Below are 21,603 nucleotides of genomic sequence, written 5' to 3' on the forward strand. Positions count from 1 at the left end.
TATATATATATATATATATAAGATGCGGGGGCGCTCTGGCGTCAATGTCAAAGGTGAATGTATCCAATTTTATAGGCCTTCGTTTGCAAAATTCTTGTTGGAAGGGATATTATTCTCCCTGATGTGGACGAAATATGGTTTGATATTGCTCACAATGGGTATTGGCAGTCAATTGTTGCAGAACAAAGACCCTACTACTGCAATCATTGTAAACTGTTTGGGCACACCCCTATCAAATGCTTCAAGCTTCACCCACATTTGAAATCGGCATGTCCTAACAACATCATCCATGTGAAGGTAAATATAGCAGACACTATCTTCCAGAAATGTTGAATGAAAATTTGACCCATAAGGCTAATCCTCACCAACCAGATCAACAGTTTTCGCCTACTGTTGTTGAGGCAGCTCTTCCTCAGATCACAAATACTACGAATTTTATTGTAGCAGATGCTAGTCGAAGTGTCTTAGAACCACCTATTGCGAGAGAAGAGGGTAGTCAAGTTCTGGTGAAGTGTCAGGATCAAAGTGTTGCAGGCTGAGTCAGATCAACATAATCTCGATGTGAGCTCTCTATCAAAAATCCACCTATCATTCAGACGAGACTACCTCTGGCAGATGATTGGCGGGTTTACAAATCTATGAAGAAGAAAAAAGGAATGCTAGGTCTAAGTGAATCTCAGGACGGCAGTCTCATAGTTTTGAGCAGAAGCCCACATCTCAGTATGTTGTTGGACTCCACTAGGTCCAAGGAAAGGGGAAGCGGTATATCCACCGACTACACTCACCATGATTAGGATTTGTTTTCTTTTTGTTATATTTTTGGAGATTACGTAGTAAGTTGTAATTCGTGTGAGTGGGCACTTTGTACCCACTCACTAAACTTTTGTATCATCTAATAATTTTTATTCTGTTTTCTTAATTAATACTTTTATTTGATTGTAAATCTTTGTAGCCCTACAGTCAATTAAAAGTTTTAAAAAAACTACTATATATATAATTTTTTTTTGGTATATATATATAATTGATGAGTAGCATTTCGAGCCAAAACGAGCCGAACACAAACGAACAAATATTTGCTCGTGTTCAGCTCATTAACTTAGTGAACAAGCCGAATACAAGCTTCTTAACAAGCTAAACACGAGTTGTTCGCGAACAACAAGTCATTTTGACAGCCCTATAGACAGGCATCATTGAGAGATGGTAAAGTAGATTCTCAGGTATTTGAGGGGAGCAGTCAACAGGAAACTTGACTATGGAAGTGCAGAGATCAGTCTACAGGGATTTGTAGATTCAGATCTGGCGGGAGATGTGAACAGTATAAGTACAATTGGGTATATATTCACATTGGAAAACACAGCGGTGAGTTGGGTTTCTAGGTTGAAGATCCTTGCACTTTCAACTACAAGGCAAGCAAGGGGATGATTTGACTACAGAGTTTTATGGCAGAATTGGGCAAGGAGTACAGGATTGGAAAACTCTACAATGAAATTATGAGTGTGATTCATCTTGCTAAGAACATTGCTTTATATAAGAAGCGGGAGCGCTCTGGCGTTGGAGTCGAATTGTACAATTTATCTTCATATCAAAGGATGGAAAACGTGCTGCTACGAATTTTATTGTAGCAGATGCTAGTCAAAGTGTCTTGGAACCACCTATTTCCAGAGAAGAAAGTACTCAAGTTCTGGAGGAGTGTCAGGATCAAGGTGTGTTGCAGGCTGAGTCAGATCAGCAATTTACGGATCAACATACCTCCAGGGTGAACTCTCCACCAAAGATCCACCTATTATTCAGACGGGACTACATCTGGCAGATGATTGGCAGGTTTACAAATCTAGGAAGAAGAAAAAAGAAATGTTAGATCTCAGTAATTCTCACGATGACTGTTTCATAGTTTCAGGCAGAAGCCCGCATCTCAGTATGTTGCTAGATTCCCTCCCTAGATTCAGGGGAAGGGGAAGCGGTATATCCACCGACTACACCCACCATGATTTGTCAAAGTTTTGAAAAAAATAGACTGAATTATGAATAGGCTCGATGTCTTTTCCCTTTGCTTTCATTTCATTAAATAATAATCTTACAATCTATTTTAGGTACAAAATAAAGTGCATAATCTATCTTATGTAACATAATAATACATATTCCTAATCTAAAAATTCAGCTAAAAGGGAAATAAATCATAATAAAGACAATATAAATAATTTAAATAAGGAAGGTCCTAATTTAGCTGTCTGATTTATGTCCTTCCAGATTGACATCCCCCTCAAATTGATGTTCACTGATCAAGAAGCATCAATTTGCCAACAAAAAACTGATAACACTGTCGGGACCAAAAAACCTCAAGCCGAGAGTGTCGAAACCAAAAGTGTCGAAGCCGAGAATGTCGGAGCCTAAGAGTACCGAAGTCTGAGACTGTCGGAGCCTAAGAGTGTCGAAGTCTGAGAGTGTTGAAGCCGAAAGTGCCAAACCGAGAGTGTCGAAGCCGAGATTGCCAAATTCGTCGGTCTAGGAAGGAGTGTCGAAGCCTTCAATCCTTGAGTGCGATGAAGAAGCCGAAGTCGAAGAGGACGAAGCAGTCGTAGATGTCACAGAAGCAGCGATGGCTAGCGAAGGAGATCTGACAAAATAATGAAACGACGAGTGAGAATCAAGGCAAAGAAATAGTTCCTCCCTTTCCGTCCTGCAAGAAGGCTGGCGAAAAAGAAGTCTTGACGGCACTCCAACAATAATCGGTGGTTAGGGCAAAAATTTGACTCTGATACCATGCCAAAGTTTTAAGAAAAATAGGTTGAATTCTGAATAGTCTCGATGTCTTTTCTCTTTGCTTTCATTCCATTAAATAATAATCTTATAATCTATTTTAGGTACAAAATAGAGTGTATTATCTATTTTAGGTAACATAATAATAAATATTCCTAATCTAAATATTTAGCTAAAAGAGAAATAAATTATAATAAAGACAATGAAAATAATTTAAATAAGGAAGTTCCTAATTATAGAAAACTCTTAATTTAGCTGTCTGATTTCCGTCCTTCCAGATTGACATGATTAGGAGTTATTTTCTTTTTGTTATAATTTTGGGGATTATGTAATAAGTTGTAATCTCTGTGATTGGACTTTTTGTACCCACTCACTAAAACCTTTGTATCTGTCTTTTATATCAATGAATTTTGTTTTTTTCAATATATATATATATATATATAATTGATGAGTGGTATTTCAAGAAAAAATGAGTTGAACACGAACAAACAAATCTTTGCTCGTGTTCAGCTCATTAACTTAGCGAACGAGTTGAGCACAAGCTTCTTAACAAGTCGAACACGAGTTTTTCACGAACAATGAGTCATTTTAATAGCCCTATAGACAGGCATCATTGAGAGATGGTAAAGTAGATTCTCAGATATTTGAGGGGGGGAGGGGGCAGTCGACAGGGAACTTCGCTATGGAAGTGTAGAGATCAGTCTACAGGGATTTAAAGATTCAAATCTGGCAAGACATGTGAATAGCATAAGTACAATTGGGAATATATTCACATCGGGAAACACAGTGGTGAGTTGGGTTTCCAGGTTGAAGAAGAACATTGCACTTTCAACTACATAGGTCAAATATATTGTTATCACTAAGGTAAGCAAGGGGATGATTTAACTACAGAATTTCATGGCAGAAATGGGCAAGGAGCAGAGGATTGGAAAACTCTACAATGAAAGTATGAGTATGATTCATCTTGCTAAGAACAATGCTTTTCATGTCAGGACGAAACACAACTAAGGTATCATTTTATTCGCTCTTCTTGAAAATGGGCAGTTGTTCCTGGATAAGATACACACGGCCCAGAATTCTACAAATATGTTGATAAAGGTAGTGACTATTGAGAACCAAAGTTATGATTAGCTTCAATTGGGTTTCATGGAAATTGAGTCCGGGGGTGAGTCACAACACGACATGTGACAGCAGTACGAGACTATGAAGACGATTCAGATGGAAGTATAGGTACAGAGAACTGATTCGGGAGAAAATCAGTCTTCAAGTGGGAGATTGTTATGTGTGCGGAGACTGGCTTTGACGATCAGAGCACTTCACACATATGCCCCAGGTTGTGGGCGCCTATGGGCCCACTTGTTTGATTACTAGAAGGGTCGGCACATAGAGCACATATATGCCCACTTATTAGTAGACACTGCTATGAAACAGAGAGGCTGGCGCCTATTGACGCATATGCATCCAACATCATGCGCATGGCAAAAACCTTGCTACATATGCGCCAAGGGCAGTTTGCTTAGGATTTTAGTTTTTAATCCTGATTTCAAGCATGTTTTGTTAATACTTGGTGAATCTTTCATCGGATTCTTCGACGAGCATCCCGGTAAAGGTGGAAGTGTCGAAGTGGTGAATTTCGGTTATTCGGCGTGATTTTTGCGTCGAATCGGAGAGTGAAGATTGTAGAGCGTGGGTCCTATAATTTTCCTTGTGTGTAAAGAGGAAACTGGTGTGAATCCTCTGTAAAAACTTTCTGAATTTCATAGTAAAATTTCTGATAGTGTGACTCTGTGGTTTTTTTCCCTTTCTAAGATTTTTCCATGTCAAATTCTCGTGTGTTTTTATGATAGTTTTGATTGTGTTTTCTATTTAAGTTTTGTTCTGATTTTCTGAAATCTTATACAATTATGTTATTCCGCGGTAAAATTGGGAATTATTTCGTTTGGAATTTCCTAACAAACTATGGTTCATCTCTCCTGTTTAAACACCTGATGATGGGTACACTGACGAATTGAATCTAAAATCTGAATAACTCCATATAATATTCTTGACATGATGGGTCTCCCTCAATAGGACAACTCATGAAGGAGTCTATAGAACTGAAATATTTGAATTTAACTGATATAGGGTTGTTATGTCTCTAGTGTCGATTCCTCAAACTCAAGACAATCTTGAACAATCAATGTTAATTCGGTTTGATTCTCCCTCATGGGCTCAACTTGAACTATATGCATCTTTTCCTCATCAATTGAAAGCCAGTACTCATTTGTGTCAGCATCTTCTTGAGTTTCTACTTTGTCTCTACCCCTTTCTTCAACAGATTCATATTCGGTGAAATATATCATCCCTTGGTAGTGTAATCTGCTTCAAGATGCCCAAATCTATGGCACTTGGAACACTTCCTGGTTAGGATGGATTTGAAAATGCGGATTGGTGCCCTCTGTTCTCTACTCTGCATTAATGTCTCCTCGAGTGGGGTCAATTCAGTCGTTCCCCTGGGTGTACTCTGGTTGTAAGATTCTAGAGTTGAACCCTTCCTATAAAACGTTGTGGTCACCCAGCGATGCGGTCTCCACTTCTGAAGCTAGGGTTTGAACGTTTGGCTTGTAATGAATTGGTAGGATCTAGCGTTGTATCTCTCGTTTCATCTTGAACCAGGTCCTAATTTTATCTTTTCCCTCATGCTGGCATAGACACTTCAAATTTTGTCACCAAAAGAATGCACTCTTTCTTAGCTTGTTGACTGCTAGCTTAATCATTACGTCTGGTAGGACGTCCTAACACTCAAAAACACATTCCAAGCTCCAGAGCCACTCGATAAAGTCTTCTGAATTCATGTGGTTGTCGAAATATGGCAAGTTTGTCTTTGCTTCAAAATTTTGGCTTCTCAAATATTTTAGGTCATATTTTCAGGGTAGAGATTCTTCATCCCGGGAATCCGCATGGTACAAGTAATTTATTCTATTTATTTGATCTAGCAAGTCACCATTGTGGCTACAGGTGGCCTATCCAAATTGCCTCCTCTCGAAGGTGGTAAGCCTTGGTTGTCATTTGCAAGTTTCTCACTACATATCTTCCTTAAAATTCTCTTGGACACCTACTTGTGAATTCTTCATGAACGACATCATGTCATTTTCCCTCGATCAGACTTTCGTCGATAATCTCCCTAGCAGTGTGACTACATTTTGGGTGTGGATATGTGGAGGGAGGCAAGGGCGATGTAGGGTGAGGGAAAAATTTTATGTGAAGATAGGTTTGGGGTATGACGAATTCTAGAAACCCTAAGATAGTACTAGGGTTAGGCTCACTGTGATACCAAATGATGTCAGAGTTAACCCAAAAGCGCAAAAGCATATATTATTACTCAAAAGCAAATAAAAGTTACAATCAGAGAATTAGGAATGTAGCGCGAGCGTGGAAAAGATGGTTGGCAAGAAAAAAACAACAAGGCAACAGTTTTTCGAGATTGGACAACAAGTAGACAGCCGGAGGACGATGTGTGAGGGTTGTCCAAGCTAATAGCAGTAAGGGGGAAGGGTGGAAACGACTGCAGCTGCAACAAGGACGTGGACAGAAACTATTCGGCGACTCTCTAGCTCGTTAGGGAGGCTACAAGGCTAGGTGCGGCAGTCAATGGGAAGGGTTATATGGGCTGCTGAGAGGATGGCAACAAGGTTGGCAACAAGCTGGAGGCGATAGCAGCGAGGATGGAGGGCTGGAACGGCGACAGGGGATGAGGTGGGTTGTCGTACAGCCAAAGGAAGACAATCCTGGACAGGGGCAGCGAGGAAAAGGACTGGATGGCAAGGAAACGGTAGAAAAACAACAATAGAACTATTGTCAAGGCGAGTTGCAGCAAGAGTGAATGCATGGAGGCAAAGCGAGAGGGATGCGAAGGGAATAGGCAAGATAATCACCACCTCGGGAGAGTGATACAGCCAGAGCACCACCCAATCCCTTGGATACAGCCCTTAAAGGGAGAACCGCTGATGGTTGTCCTAAACAAAACACATGAACAATTGACTTCCAAATCCTAATACAATACAAATGTAGGAAATGACTAAAAAAATGATAAATAATAGGAAATAAAGCATAATAAAGGAAAACAGCATTAGGCGCATCTCCCATAATAACTATTCCCGCGATACTGTATCAGGAAGCACCCGCTTCACTAATAGGCTTAGTATCATGTGTTCCAATTTTCTCAATATATTCTCAACAAATTGCTCTTCTAGCATGTCAAAGGTATTGCTAAATTTAGATGATTTAGTTCTCAACATAGCATTGACTTTAGATAAAATTTTCATGTCAAATGTGATAATAAAAAGATTTTGACATCATTAATAATGCTCTAATAAACATAAAGATGAGAGATGCATATAGGGACATATAATTGCACAATGATTGTCCAAATAAATTTTAAAGCGTATACATTTTTTGGCATAACTGGTCACAAATCCAATGAATCCCATAACAAAATCAAACTTAAGATGCCAATGCCAAGCACAAATAATGGCTTCCCTCAAAAAATTATTAAGTGCGCCTGAACTCGGTAAACATTGCATTCATTATTTCTTTAAGGGTTATGTTTTTCCTTTTTGCCACATCATTAGGCTAAGGAGATTGGGAGGTGGTATAATCTCACGAGTAAAATACCATGCACTTCAGAAACGGAATTCATAAAACCAGACACTGCAACAAAAGTTTTTTTTTTTCCAGCACAAAAGTAACAAGACAAAAAATTAATTATCCTTCTATATAAATTTAAAAACACGTGCAATTAAGCACCCAATTAAATTTGTTAATCGTCATCCTACAGCAAAAAAGTAATCCACTTTCCATACCCCTGCGCACACATTTAGAACATCTTTTTATTTCCTTCTTTCTTATTCTCCCTAAAATCCTAGAGTATCAATTTCTCTCTTCACCACCTAAATCAAAGATAGAATGATAGATTTTGTCATGACTAACCTACAAATCATTATTCATCGCTCTCCAATCAATCATTTATTTTCCAATTCATCCTCATAATCTCGGTATTCAACAGATGGTTCATTTTAGAATTTTTCATTTTGTTCCGCTAAGCCTGTTCTCCTTCTATCCCACTTCATTGCTGTGAAATAAACCATCAGCAGCACCAACTGATGATGTCTTATTTCCCCGTTACTCTTTGCTAAGCATTGTTGTATTGCTACCCAAAACCTAAGAGAAAGGGAACAAAGTGGACAAGGTTGAAGATTACAAAATGAGAAGAATTTAGACTTCTCTGTGAATGGATCCAGCTACTAGTCAATTTCTTGGACAAATTTTCCATGAGAAATATTGGCATCCTTGGACCGCTTCACAAGTAATGTTTGTCACATGCCTTGATTTGTTTATGTCGCCATTTTTCATTTTTTATGATATTTTTTTTTCCTTTTAGAGTATCATCTGTATGGTTCCATAACTTCAGATTCGATCAGCCCGAATCATATAAAAGTTTGCATCATAACCTATGACAAGGTCAACTGCATCACATGATTATGTGGCGGTTGTTCTCTTCTGTAATGTCTTGAGAAAGAACCATCACAAGTCACTAATTCAATTTACATGTTTTTATAGCTTTTGTAGTGCACAAACACGTCACAAAATCCAGTTAAATCAAATTAAAATTATTTATTGTGTAAGATAGTATTGATGAATTTCTTATGTCTAGGTGACTTCCTATACATGCTTCATGTATTGTGTATCACAGTGCTTAGTATTTTTTTATGTAGTCTCAGAAATAAGCTTATTCGCTTGTTTACCAGCTAGCCAGCTAGCATTTAGTTCACACAATTCTTATCGCTAAGAACTACTTCTCACTAGTTTTCCAAGCCTTCCTAATATCATTTCAAAGCTCTCCTCCAAAGCCCATGGGAGCATATGTAGACAATGATCTCCCATGGGTCAATAGAAGAGTTCAATTTTAAGTATGTTATCCTTGAATTTAAATTATATTTCAATAGTGTGCAGCAATCCAAAGAAGAAAAAAATAGTGATTTAGTTATTGCCTCAAAAAGGAGGAATCAGTAGTAGAGAATGAAACCATCCGCTAACAGAAAATAAGAGAAAAAAACTGAAAGACAAACCAGCCTACAACAGGAAGCATGCTGTTAAAAAAATGCATTTTATTTTATTAATCATTAAGGAAACTATATAATTAGTACAAGGTAAAATTGTGGTTTTTAGAAAATCATGTCATTTTATTCAATAATAGCTTTTCTTTTTTCAATATAAATGGACGTTCCTGCTTGTCATTTTATTTGTCGTTGGCTTACAATAGACAGGAGTTGGGAGTCATAAGTCTAGATCAAGTACAATTATTGTAAGGGGTTAAAAGATTTGACTGATATGGCATTCAATAAAGTAGTAATGACAAAAATTATATAAGCCAATTCAAGAAGTGCAAGAATACAAACTGATTACTAGAGAGATTGCAGAAGACCATTCAATAATTCAAGTGTTTATGAAGGGTAACACAAATTGGGCTGCACATGGGGAAAGTTCGTTATTTAAAAAAAAAACATAATGATATTTGGTGATGACTTCCTTATGACCACGAAAGCACAACTTTCATTTCTACTGATACCAAGTTTTGAGGATTTTAGAGTATAGATTGTGACTCATTCATATTGTTCATTAATGATTGAAGCCGACTTGCCAAATTACTTATCCATGATCATTAAAAATGTAAAGATAATTAAAATAAATAAGATTTCTTGGCGCTTCTTTATGTTGGAGACCATGCAACCACTAGATTCATGGATTTTGGAGGTCCTATCTATCAATTAAATTGTTAACCAGTGAAACAACCATTTCAATACAAAGTAAGCACTTAGTATGCTCAGAGCCAGAAGCCAAAGCAACTTGCTACATGCAGATTTTCAGGTCCGGAGTAGTTGTTTTGTTGATGGAATTTGGAATATTAAAATATATTCATTCCAAATGATGACAATCTTGAATCTTCATTTCCCATCACATGACCTATAATATTGCTTTTGATTTATTTTTTTTACATGGCTCCATCAAGCACTTGAAGGAACTTGAATTTTAGCCCATATGAGCCAATGCTGAGCTGTTTGAATAGTGCAATTTAATTGAACTAGTCTAGACACCTCCCTAGGTGATATCCTAATTAATTGAACTCAAAACCATGGTCAATATACCCAAATTGGCCCAAAGTGGGCCTCGACTTCAATTCACCCAAATGAACCTATGTGAGCATATGGAATTAACAAAGACTACCTAATTAAATTTAATCTTAAGCCAATTAGGAAATTAAAGGACCAACCTAGACCTGGCTTGAGCCATTGAGTTCACCTCGGTGCATCAATTAGGCTAACTCGGCCCATCTAATTTCAAATTTGGTCAACCTAGCTAGGTCTTCCCAAATTGGCCTCCTTAATAGCCCTTCTTAACTACATAGGATCTCCCCAAAAGTAGCTTGACCAGGACCGAAAGCTAGGCCCTCCTTGGGGTAGCCAAAAGGAGGTGATCCTCCTAGCCACCTCACTAGCCATTTTGCTGCCTCCAGCCGTTCAAGCTCTCAAGGGCAGCTTCACTCATCCTAGCCCTTCATTCCTCACTGTTAGAGGGGAGGATGGTCAATGCCCAGCTTAGGCGAGTTGGGCAAGGGCATTATCGTAAAAGAGAGGATTATGCACAAAGCCATGTAGGGTGAATTATCCTAATCTCTTGCACCTTTTTCGTTTCCCAAAGTTCCATAGATCTCCGCAAGCCATCTCTTCCCTCTCCCAAACTCTTTAAACCTAAGAATGACCAACATATGAATAAAAAATCTCCCTTGTATCATGCCTAAAACTCATATAAAGCTTCCAATCATGCTAAAATACTATGGGGTCTCGGAGAAAACTTAAATTTTAGAAGGAATAGTAATATAATTAATATAAAGTAAAAAATCCATCTATTTAAGCACAAATCTTGATACAAAAACAACACCACCAACAACAAGCCTTTATTCAGCTAAGTGGGGTCGGCTACATGAATCCATTTTCTTCATTGCATCCTATTAAGTGTCATATTAGTGTCATATTTTCATTTAATTCTAATAGATTAAGGTCATTTTTTATACAATAAGCCTAAGTCTTTTTAGATCTACCTCTACCTTTCTTAACATAAGTCGGATCTAAAACATCTACTCTCCTAATTGGATCATCAGATGGTTGTTTAATGTAACCAAACCATCAAAGACAACTCTCTCTAGTCTTGTTCGCCGCTGGAGTTACACCCACCTTATCATGGATATATTCATTGTGCATTTTGTCTAAGTGTCGAGTCATTCATCCACCTAAGAATTCTCATCTCAGCAACACATAAATTTGTTTTATGCTTCTCTTTTAAAGGCCAACATTCTGCGCCATAAAGCATTGCAGACATCTTATAAAATTTTCCTTTTAAGTCCAAGCGATACATTTATATCACAAAATAGGCCCGATAAATTCATTCTCCACTTTAACCAACCAACTTGAATTCTGCTAATAGCATCCCCATCTATATCACCATAACATTGAATAACAGACTCGAGATATCTAAACTGTTCACACCTCTTAATGATTTGATTACCCATGGTTACAACTTTTCCACTAGAACTACTACAACTAAAATTACATTGCAAGTAATTAGATTTAGATCTACTCAAACGAAGGCTTTTAGACTCCAATCAAGGCCTCCATAATTCAAGTTTTTCTTGAACAAGATCCATAAGAAGAATATCATCAGCAAAAAGCAAACACCAAGGTACATCCTCCAGTAAATGTTTAATAAGAGCATCCATAACTAAAGCAAAAAGATATGACTTTAAAGCTGATCCCTGATGTAATCCAACTGAAATAGAAAAATACTTGGTCAATCCTCCTGTTCGAACACTAATAATAGCTCTAGCATACATATCTTTAATGACTTGAATATAAGTCATATCAACAAATCTTGATACAATTCTCAAATTAAAAACTTTCAAAAACAAATTAATGATCATCTGTATGCAGAATTCAAAACGTCTATATGATACAAACCTAACATCACTGAAAACAGTCAAATCTAAAGTCCAAATGAATTTAAATCAATCACTTAAAGTATAATTAGAAACTTCAAAACATTAATTGAAAGGCTAAATCCATTGAATTTCATATGCTTATAGTCGACATTGAATCAAGCGCGACTCGATAAGAGAAAACTACTGAGCCTAAGACCAATCAATTTTGTGATCATTGGGAAACTTAAATGCTAAAAAAATAATCTATAATCAAAGTATTTGACATGGACAGTCAGATAATGTTTTTTTTTGAAATTTCAACTAAACTTATCTAAATGCTCCTACTATAATTCTATAAAGAGGATCACATTTTCATCACAAGGGGAAAAGCTAAAAGACACACATACCCTTGGAGAAAATTTAAAGTCAAAGAATACCAGCAATTGTCGTTGATTACCACTAACTGTTGTTTTAATCAAGCTATGGGCATCAAGGGCGGAACCAGCCTCCTTTTCGAACGGGGTGGGGGGAGGGGTAAATTGTCCCCCTAGACCCAACATGGAAGGGACAAGGGAAACTAAGGGCAAAGTAATATTTTAGGAGGGGCAAAAGGCCAAATTACACTTTCGTATTAGTAAAAATTAGAATTAGAGAGGGGGCTACCTGAGTCCACCCCTGATGGGCATAGGACCATTTTAGCCCAGTTATTATCTCAGATCAATTGTTATTTAATCATTGTAACATGATTAATATATCTGTGACACAACCCATTCCAAGAGCTTGAAATTTTTAGTGCAAGAATAAACAGTCATGCGGTAGAGATACATAATATATACATGACAATATAAAATAACATCCAATATTCAAAGAGCCATTAAATCATAAACTCTGTAAAACATCAACTAAATCAAACATATAAGTACATCTTGTGTGAAACAATACAAATACAAAAAAAAAACTAAACATAGAGATAATATTCTCTGATACATATTTTCATATGATCCTTTTTTCAATAAATATATTCTTAATTTAATTGAGTTTTCTTCATAAAGAAACATTTAAAAAATAAAATAAGTTTAACTTTCTGACTGATTATAGTTCTACATTGTATTAATTATTATGCATAGCAGTAAAACATGTGCAATTTAACAAGATTAAACAATGCTATTTAATTTTTTATTAAGGCTTTCACATGTTCATATTTATACTTCTTTATTTAGAAATCTTTATAATTTTTGCATTTACATTGCATTTAACAAGTTACTAAAGAGAACCGTCAAAAATTTATATAGACTAATGTACAATATTTTTTTTTCGTGCACAGGTATAATTGTATCCCACAGTTAGTATCATAAAAGGATGACTCATTAAATAACATGATTATTTATTTTGTCAGATAATCGTCATATTTCTTTCAATCCTTTACATATATTCTAAACCTTTAAAGTGATTACAGTATTTCAGATATTTTTAACATGATTTATAAAGTTTGTGCAACTTATAATGAAATTGATATTTAATTAATTTCTATCAATTACTTCCATGAACTAAACCCTTTAAATATGATCTTAATTGAAATTATATGAATTAATTAATGCATATAATTTAAACTATGATTAATACAAAGTGGGAATGTAATTACTCACTTGATCATTTTGATGATTTTCATCACCCTTAACATTTAGTTTCCTCCTCTATTTAGTACATAAAATAATTTTTTTCCTTGCTCCTTCCTCAATCAACTCTCTCAATTATATTGTTCTCCACCAATAAAAGCTGACAATTTCTCACTTGGTTCAGCTCTTGGACTGTTCATCTACTTTGTGAGTCACATGCGAACACACGTCCTACACGAGTCTCCAACCCCACAAGCTGCATCAATCTCCTCCTCACAGGTGACAAGCTCGTACGCAGCATCCTGGATGCTAGTTCATGAGTCTTCTCTCTCGAGCTTGATTTCGGCATGGTCACCTCGGCTCATCACCCACAGGTAAATCCTCCCCCATAGTTGACTTCGATCTCCCTCACATTACTCTGTCTCTCTCTCTCTCTCTCTCTCTCTCTATATATATATATATATATATATATATATCCCCCCTCTCTCTATTTTGTATGCGATAAAATTACTCGTTCAAACAGTTATGTTCGAAACCTTCTCCACTTCCTCTTCCATCTCCTAATTAGTGTAGCCTCCTTGTCGATTATTTTGAACCAACACAACTGCTTCTCAACATTATTTTTATTATTATTATTTTAATTTTTCAGTTATTACAATGTGTTTATCAACTCAGGTTATAAAAACAAAATGACAGGCAATTACTCATATTTTTGTAACCCCGTCTTCTTTAATTATATAGAATAATGAAACATTGTAATTTCAAATACATGGTGGATGAATATGATTGGGTCAAGCCCTATGGCCAACAAAAACTAGACAAAAAGAAAATAAAAACATGTTGAAATATTATTTGTGGGATTCCCGCCTCATTAGAAGGAATGTACCATAAAATTCTTGTAGTGCTCTATTTTCTCTAGATCTTCCATGATTTTTAATATTCAAGAAATGCCAAAAACATTTTTTTAACTTCCCCTTCTCCTTCAATAAGCCACAAATGGGCCTCTTAAACACATTACAAGATTCATCATAGAATATGTATTTAGCATTGTGAAATGGCATATAGCACACTCAATGGCCCGACAATTCATCAATACTGAAGAGTATCAACTATCATTCTATGAATGTCGGTCCTCTGCCTTAGGGCTACAAATCAAGACGATTGAGCAAAGCTCAAGCATGTTTCAGAATAGCAAGCTGAAATAGGAAAGGAATTCAAGAAAGGCATGACTCTCAATTGCGCTAAATCTCATGCATGGTGCCCACCTATGAAGTGTTCACGTAACTATGGTTTTGTTTGCCTTGCTCAAACACTTAGGCAAGTGCCCATCTCACCATTAACACAATTTTGGATTATATTAGTTGTACAATACATGTGGAGTCATAATCTTAATAATGATTTTCTTACTCTATGTTTCTCTGTTTTTTGTTCTTAAAATTCAATATAGTATTGTAGGCTATATTAAGGGCATAATACACAAAGCATACATGCTTTTTACAACAAAACTATAAAGTAGTTCATGACATCTAATGTAAATTATATTTAAGTCCAACCCGCAAGAGAATAACTTTAAATTTCTAATTATCAAACATTATTTTCACTTAAGAATACTAATTTAGCAATATTTGAGATATGCTAAGATGATAGCAATGACAACGATTTTTATCATAATCAGAAAATTCAAAGTTTAGCCTCTAAATTAAAGTAAACTTAAACATCAAACAATCCCATTAATTAAGCTAGTATTATCTAAGAAGTAGAGACTTATTTTTCATGCCTACTTTATCTAAAATCCATAAGCTTTCTCACATTCATTATTAAAAGCCCATATTCAGCACTTAACAAGAAAATCAAAACATCAAAAGGACAAAATCGATGTCTAGAACAGCATATGCCCGATGCTTTTTAGAAATAAATAGTGAGGTAAGAATTTCAGAACATTTGGGCATGTCTATTGCCACGCATATCCAATCCTGTCACGTCTCTGATCATGTACACAGTTTGCTGCTCAGTGATCTAACTTTACCACATTAAGCTCACTCCAGAAATAAACCATCAATAATAAAGGAGGAACAAAAATCCATCCCCTTTCAAATCTCCCCCAATTTAACAAAAACTGAAACAAAGCAAGTAAGCCACCCCCTAGGGAGGAAAATTAACTTCGCCAAACACTAGAAGCCAACAACCTAATAGCTTAATTTTAAATTATGTAGTCAAGAAATGAAATTTCCAATCAAAAAAAAGGTTAAAAAGAACCTTTCATCCAGCCAGCTGCAGTGCATAGAGACCTCCCACAAACAAAGCAATTTGAAGAAGCTAACACACGGAAACAAGTACGACATAAGAGAGGTGGAAAGCTCACCAGATCGGAGATAGATGACCGCCCCGAGGCAAAGCTCTTGAGCCGCCGCATCATATGCATTATGTACCAACAAAAGCTCAAACTCAAAAAAACCCTAAGCCGTCGTCCGATTCCCACCCCACTCTCCTTCTCAGAACTGCACCAAGCTCCGGTCGAGCGGATACCGAAAACGAAGGAGATTTGACGCAACAGCTCCCTCTCCCTCTCCCTCTCCCTCTCCCTCTCCCTCCCACACTCCCTCTTCAAGCGAGAAAGCTAGACTTTTGGTCTTCAACCGCACCTCGCTAGGAAGAAAAATCTTGGTACTAGTGGCACAACAAAAAATGTTTCAGTAATGATTTGGTGCCGTGTAATTGCATTAAAACGTGTGCAGTCAAGAAGCACGGATTTTAAAGTAAGTGTGGGCTTCGCCAGTTTGATTCGCCCGTCCATCGCTTCTGGAGCCAATCACATGCATGTCTTTCTGCTAGTAACTTTTTGGTTTCATTTCAGCCGTCGATCATCCGACAGTAAGATCGGACGGTGACCATTGGTCCGACTTTGAATATTTGGAAAGAATCCGAATTCGGATTGAACGGCTAGATTCGACTACACGATTGAAAGCCCCTTTCAATTGCTTTTGCTGCCAACTAATTTGATAAATTTTGCGCTGCATGTTGGGGAAAATTTGATGCTTTTCAAAACAGTATAGGTAAACTCCTGGCCCATCAAAATATCAAATTGTTTGGCTAGAGGCTTATTTATTCTTATAGATGATATCTCATCATGAAATTTTATGATTATGCACGAATCTTAAGAATTTTGTAATGAATATTCAAGTAAAAATCAGCCACAGTTTTGATTTTAGTAAACTTATAGTCAAATACAAGACTATCCCAATGATATTAAAATTGGCCCAATCTAAATCTGATCAAACATGGATCAACTAATAAAAAACTGTTGCGGGAAAACCATGTCTGGAATTGGTCTATATCAAAATTAGTCCAACTTATTAAAAAGCTAATGCGCAAAAGCTAATGCGGGGAAACTGTATGTTTGTTTGTTTTGTGTGGTAGTGCATTAGTTGTTTATGATAAAAAGACTTGTATGTCTTTGTATTGTTGTGGCTTTTATAATAGAATAAGTCCTGATTGAATAACTCGTACATGAAAACAGAAATTAGATTCAGCATCTATAAAAACTCGTAAGTTCAAATATTTTAATTAAAAAGTGATATCTCACTAAACATTGAGTAACACAAGAAGCAAAAGAAAAAAATATTGAAAAAACAATTAATATTATCATGATAATGAATTTGAAATGCAGACGATCAATTTCATGAGATAATTCTTTTATAAAGAAACTCTCCCCCTGATAAATATATGAGGTGAAATCGTCGAACTAATACGTCCACCTGAAAAAGTCACAGACCTCTTCTGATCTATTTCATGGACACTCGCAAAATTTTTTCCCATAGCTATGCTCTTGTTATGAAGTATGCAGAGAACACTACAGTCCACAGTAGCAGTAAAAAACTCTATATGCACCAGAGGAGCTCAAACTCAAATTTTTTGAAGGTTTAAAACCACAAATCACAAATAGTTATATGCAACTTTAGCTAATAAGAATAATAGAAAAACACAACTGAAATTTTATAAAGCTATGAGATCTCATAGCAAAGGAATATTTTTTATTAATAATTTGTCACTACAATAAGACAGAAAGAGGATTTGGTTGCTTTGAGCTGTGTAATATTGAGTTTGTATGTTCACTCAAAGGACATCCACAAGAATCCCAACAATCATATGACTGAAAAAGAGGAAATATTCGTTGTCTTGATGGTGATTTCATACATGTCAAAACTCATAGTAACATATAGGCCATCGAGAAAAACCCTAAGGTCATATATCTCATCACATACCTTCAAACCTAAATTAAAATATGCAATATATATATATATATATATATATAAATATATTAAACCTAAGGTTACCTAGGAGGTCATTCAGGTTAAAAATTATACATGTAAAATGACTGAAAAAAAAATTTGCACCAAATTAAGATTTTACATGAACCTTATTGCATAAAATGTCATTACAATAAACATTAAATATTTACACAAAAACATTTTACATAAAGAAATCAAAAGTAACATACAACATTATTTCACTCTCTAACTATTACATCAATAATTTGTTCTCTTAAATCCATCATCTCTCTAGCACTTTCCCCATCCTTAGTACAATACTCAGGTAAGTCGCTTTCAGCTTGTGATATAGATTGTCTTAGGCAATATTCATATGTTTCAATAGAAACATGTAAATGATCTTCATCTAACTTACTAAAATCAATGTCACTACGTGAAGGATGCCGACAAATGTAGTTGTAGAGAGTTATTGCAGCGATCACAATCTTCACTTATTTGTTGAAAGGATATGTGGACATATCTCATAGAATAATCTTTTTTTTTTTACAAACCCCTATTTTCCTCTCAGTATCACTTCTAACAATAACATTATGTAAGGATGAATACCTCTTGTTAAACATCTTCTTTCTCCAAGCTATATTGTTAGCTCGTTCAACATCAAGAATGTGATATTTTGTATCAAGAGAGGGTTCAAGATACCATCTTTGTAATGAATATCCAACATCAACCAAATAATATTTTACTATAGTATAATCATTATTATTGTACTAAAACTTATATTTCAATTATTTATGTTCAAGCTAACTTGGAAGCAGCTTTAGAAAGCTATATTTATGAGCTCGCACGATAAATATGAATATACGACTATCGTGTGTACTGTCTTACCATCTAAGCATTACAAAAGTGAAATACATATTAAAATCACATACAACCATAGCATTCTATTGGTGAACCACATGTGGAATTTAGAATCTTTCTACATATGTTACATCACCAACACAATTTTAAATGATTTATCTAAGGGATTAGAGTTACTACAAATAAGTAAATTTTGAAAATGATGAACACATGAATCTACCTTAAAATATGGCATATAACATTGATCTTGTGAAATCTCTGTGGGGGTGTTTTAGAATGTAGGATTTTTTGGAGTAATAACTTTTGATAATTAGTTGATCAAAGAATTCAAACTAACTGAAATATATCTATAGATTGTTTGTGATGAGTGTTGGAATCGCTCCATGGCTCCTCTTATAAACTTGTTTTGTGATAAAATATAAGGGGTTATGGCTAACAATTCTCTTAAAGCCAGCTTAGAGTAATCATGGAGTCCTTAATTTTTGTTCAATTCTTCAAATAGATCAAAAAATACGACTTGTGTCATGTGAAACATGCTATTAAGTCATGTTGGGTGAAGCACAAGCAACTCCCCAACCCATTTGTTCCCTAATTACATGAATGTCATGCAAGGAGTAAGAGCAATATGTGAGTTGTTATACTTATACATTAAGTATAATGCGACTGTAACTTTTTTTTGTTCCTTTCTCCATCCATGTTATTCGTTATTGATGTAGTTAAGACATAAAAATAACACTAAATTAGTAAGTAGTGCGTTAAACAAAAACCATAAAAATGAAAATTCCTAAAGTAATGAAAGATTATTTTTTTGATACATAAAAAATGTCCCCCTATCAATCAAACCAAAAGATGTCCAATAAAAAATTGAAAATATCACGATTGTCATTTAAGTAACATAAATAATTAACCCTACAATTAGGTGTCTTCAACATAAAGAACTCTCTTCTATTTGGGCCTTCTAACAACTTCATTGAAAATAAGTAAAATGACATGTCTTCATAAAATTTTGGAGTTTCTTCCTAAATTCTCATAACATGTTGAATAGATGTTGCATGTGATATATTAGACTTATTGACGCATGAAGCAATTAATTGTGAAATCTGACTTTTAATGAAAACTACATCATTCTTTTTTTTTTCTCAACTCTAGGAATTTTGAATGGACAAGTAGATCCAACTTCATATAGGCTAGGGTTATACCCTTTTTTTGAGTCAGAAAACTACATCATTCTCTCGCTTGGTGCCTATGCATGATTACCTGTGACCACGACTCCACCAAACATACAGTCTAACTTTTCTTCAGGCTCATACTTGAACTTTTTGGCAGTTGGCATAATCTACAAATTAATTAGTAATTGATATGTTGATGTAATTGAAATTGACATAAAAATAATGGAAGGTACTAGATGATTCATAAATTTTTACCTCCAATTTCTCAACCCACTATTTTTTCGAAGCATCGATGATTTACATTGTGGATCCCAACCCAAGCCCATGGATCCTTGCTTTAATTTTTTCCATATTTTACAATCCTTTTTTAATTTATTCCATTTATTTTTAAATTGCATTCTATTATAATCTCTTCATTTGTTTTCCTTTAATTTTTATAATATTTCATCATCCTTCCTTGTTAAAAAAGGTGGTTGGTCTATTTTCGAATTTCAACTCCTTTAGGCATAGATCGTAAAAATATTAGCTTCACATCGTTATCTCACATGGTAGACAAACTGATTTATTTTGTCTTACCCATCACGACTATGTTGACCTCATTTTTGGTTGAGGTCTAGTTTTTCCTCTTTAGTAGTCTAGGGTCTAGCCATAAGACTTTCCTGTTGACTATTCCTAGAGGATTAGAAAATGAACCCTCACCATTAGAAACTCTAAACCCTTCTTTACTCAACTTGAAGTTCCATATATTGGTCCTAACCTCTATCACTTAGTAGGTGGGGTCAGTATGGAAGAGCTTAAGGAGAGTCCCCAATAGGATGGTCAGGCCTTAGGACTAACCCTAGGTGATCTAGTTTTGATGGGGCTAACTTGCACACACTACACTTTTTCACTTACCCCAGGCCCTATGACCCCTTAATTTGGTCTCCCGACTCCTTTTGGAAAGCTCATATGGATGAACCTATACCCCTAGTCTTTGGCTAAGAGAGTTATAACCAGTATATTGAGCATCCAAAATGAGTTCTCACATTTCTCCTATTGGTTTGGCATGGCTTCATGGCTTACTTGCCCATTCTAGCCCAAAATCACCAAATACCAAAATACCCTACAATCCTGATTTTTGCCAAAAATCCCAAAATTACCCAAATTTGCCCAAAAATCATCTCAAACCACTCGTCACTACCTAAATTGAGCAAAATCCACCGAAATCGCCAAATTTCCAAAATACACAAAAAAATTGCCCAAAATTACCAAAATGCCCCTCATGACCCAAAAATTCTCAAAAATTCAAAAATCATTCCAAATATTCCCAATTTCATTTTTTGATCAACAAATTGACCCAATTTGACCAAATTAGTCCAATTTAACCAAAAGCCCCAATTTGCTCTTAAAAAGCCCAAATGCCCCCAAATTAACCCCAATTTGGCCCAATTGGCTCCAATCTTGCCCAATTGCAATTCCAAATCAAAATTCAGCACCCCCAATCCCAATCTATACAAAATTCAAGCCCAATTTGGTTCAATTGCAAACTCACCAATTCAATTCAAAATCACTTGAAATTTTTCCAAATCTTTCATGATATCCCCCTACACCAAATTCAACATTCAATTAGCCCAAGTTCAATTTCAATTTTAAAAGCCCAAATCCTTAAGTCATTCCAAAAGGCCCAAATCCAAATGCCCACATGACAGATTTTATCCCCATCTTTCATTTAATCAAAATCGTCCCCTAAGTCTCAAATTCATGATCAAATTGTTCTATATTAAGCCTCATGCCAAACTTCACCAAAAATACCAAATAAATCCAATATCCCTTCTCATTAAAATTAGCCAAGCAAAGGACAAGCCATGAAGCCACTCCCAAGCCATAGGTGAGCCATAAGAGCCATGTCATATCACCATACTATTAGTGGCAAGAGGCCAAGCTAC

At 35.7% G+C, this 21,603-nt stretch overlaps 1 protein-coding gene across 1 annotated transcript in view; it reads right to left on the reverse strand.

The window, feature by feature from the left end:
• The window catches only part of LOC110031222 (shaggy-related protein kinase epsilon-like), a 50,400-nt gene extending 34,338 nt beyond the window's left edge, over positions 1-16,062 (reverse strand). The window contains exon 1 of the mRNA XM_020734315.1: positions 15,746-16,062. Within this exon, the coding sequence (XP_020589974.1) occupies positions 15,746-15,805 (60 nt within the window). The 5' untranslated portion in view covers positions 15,806-16,062. The remainder of the gene's footprint in view (positions 1-15,745) is intronic.
• Positions 16,063-21,603: the final 5,541 nt, after the last annotated feature.

Source organism: Phalaenopsis equestris, unplaced genomic scaffold (genome assembly GCF_001263595.1).
Source record: "Phalaenopsis equestris unplaced genomic scaffold, ASM126359v1 Scaffold000789, whole genome shotgun sequence".
In the NCBI taxonomy this organism is placed as follows: domain Eukaryota; kingdom Viridiplantae; phylum Streptophyta; class Magnoliopsida; order Asparagales; family Orchidaceae; genus Phalaenopsis; species Phalaenopsis equestris.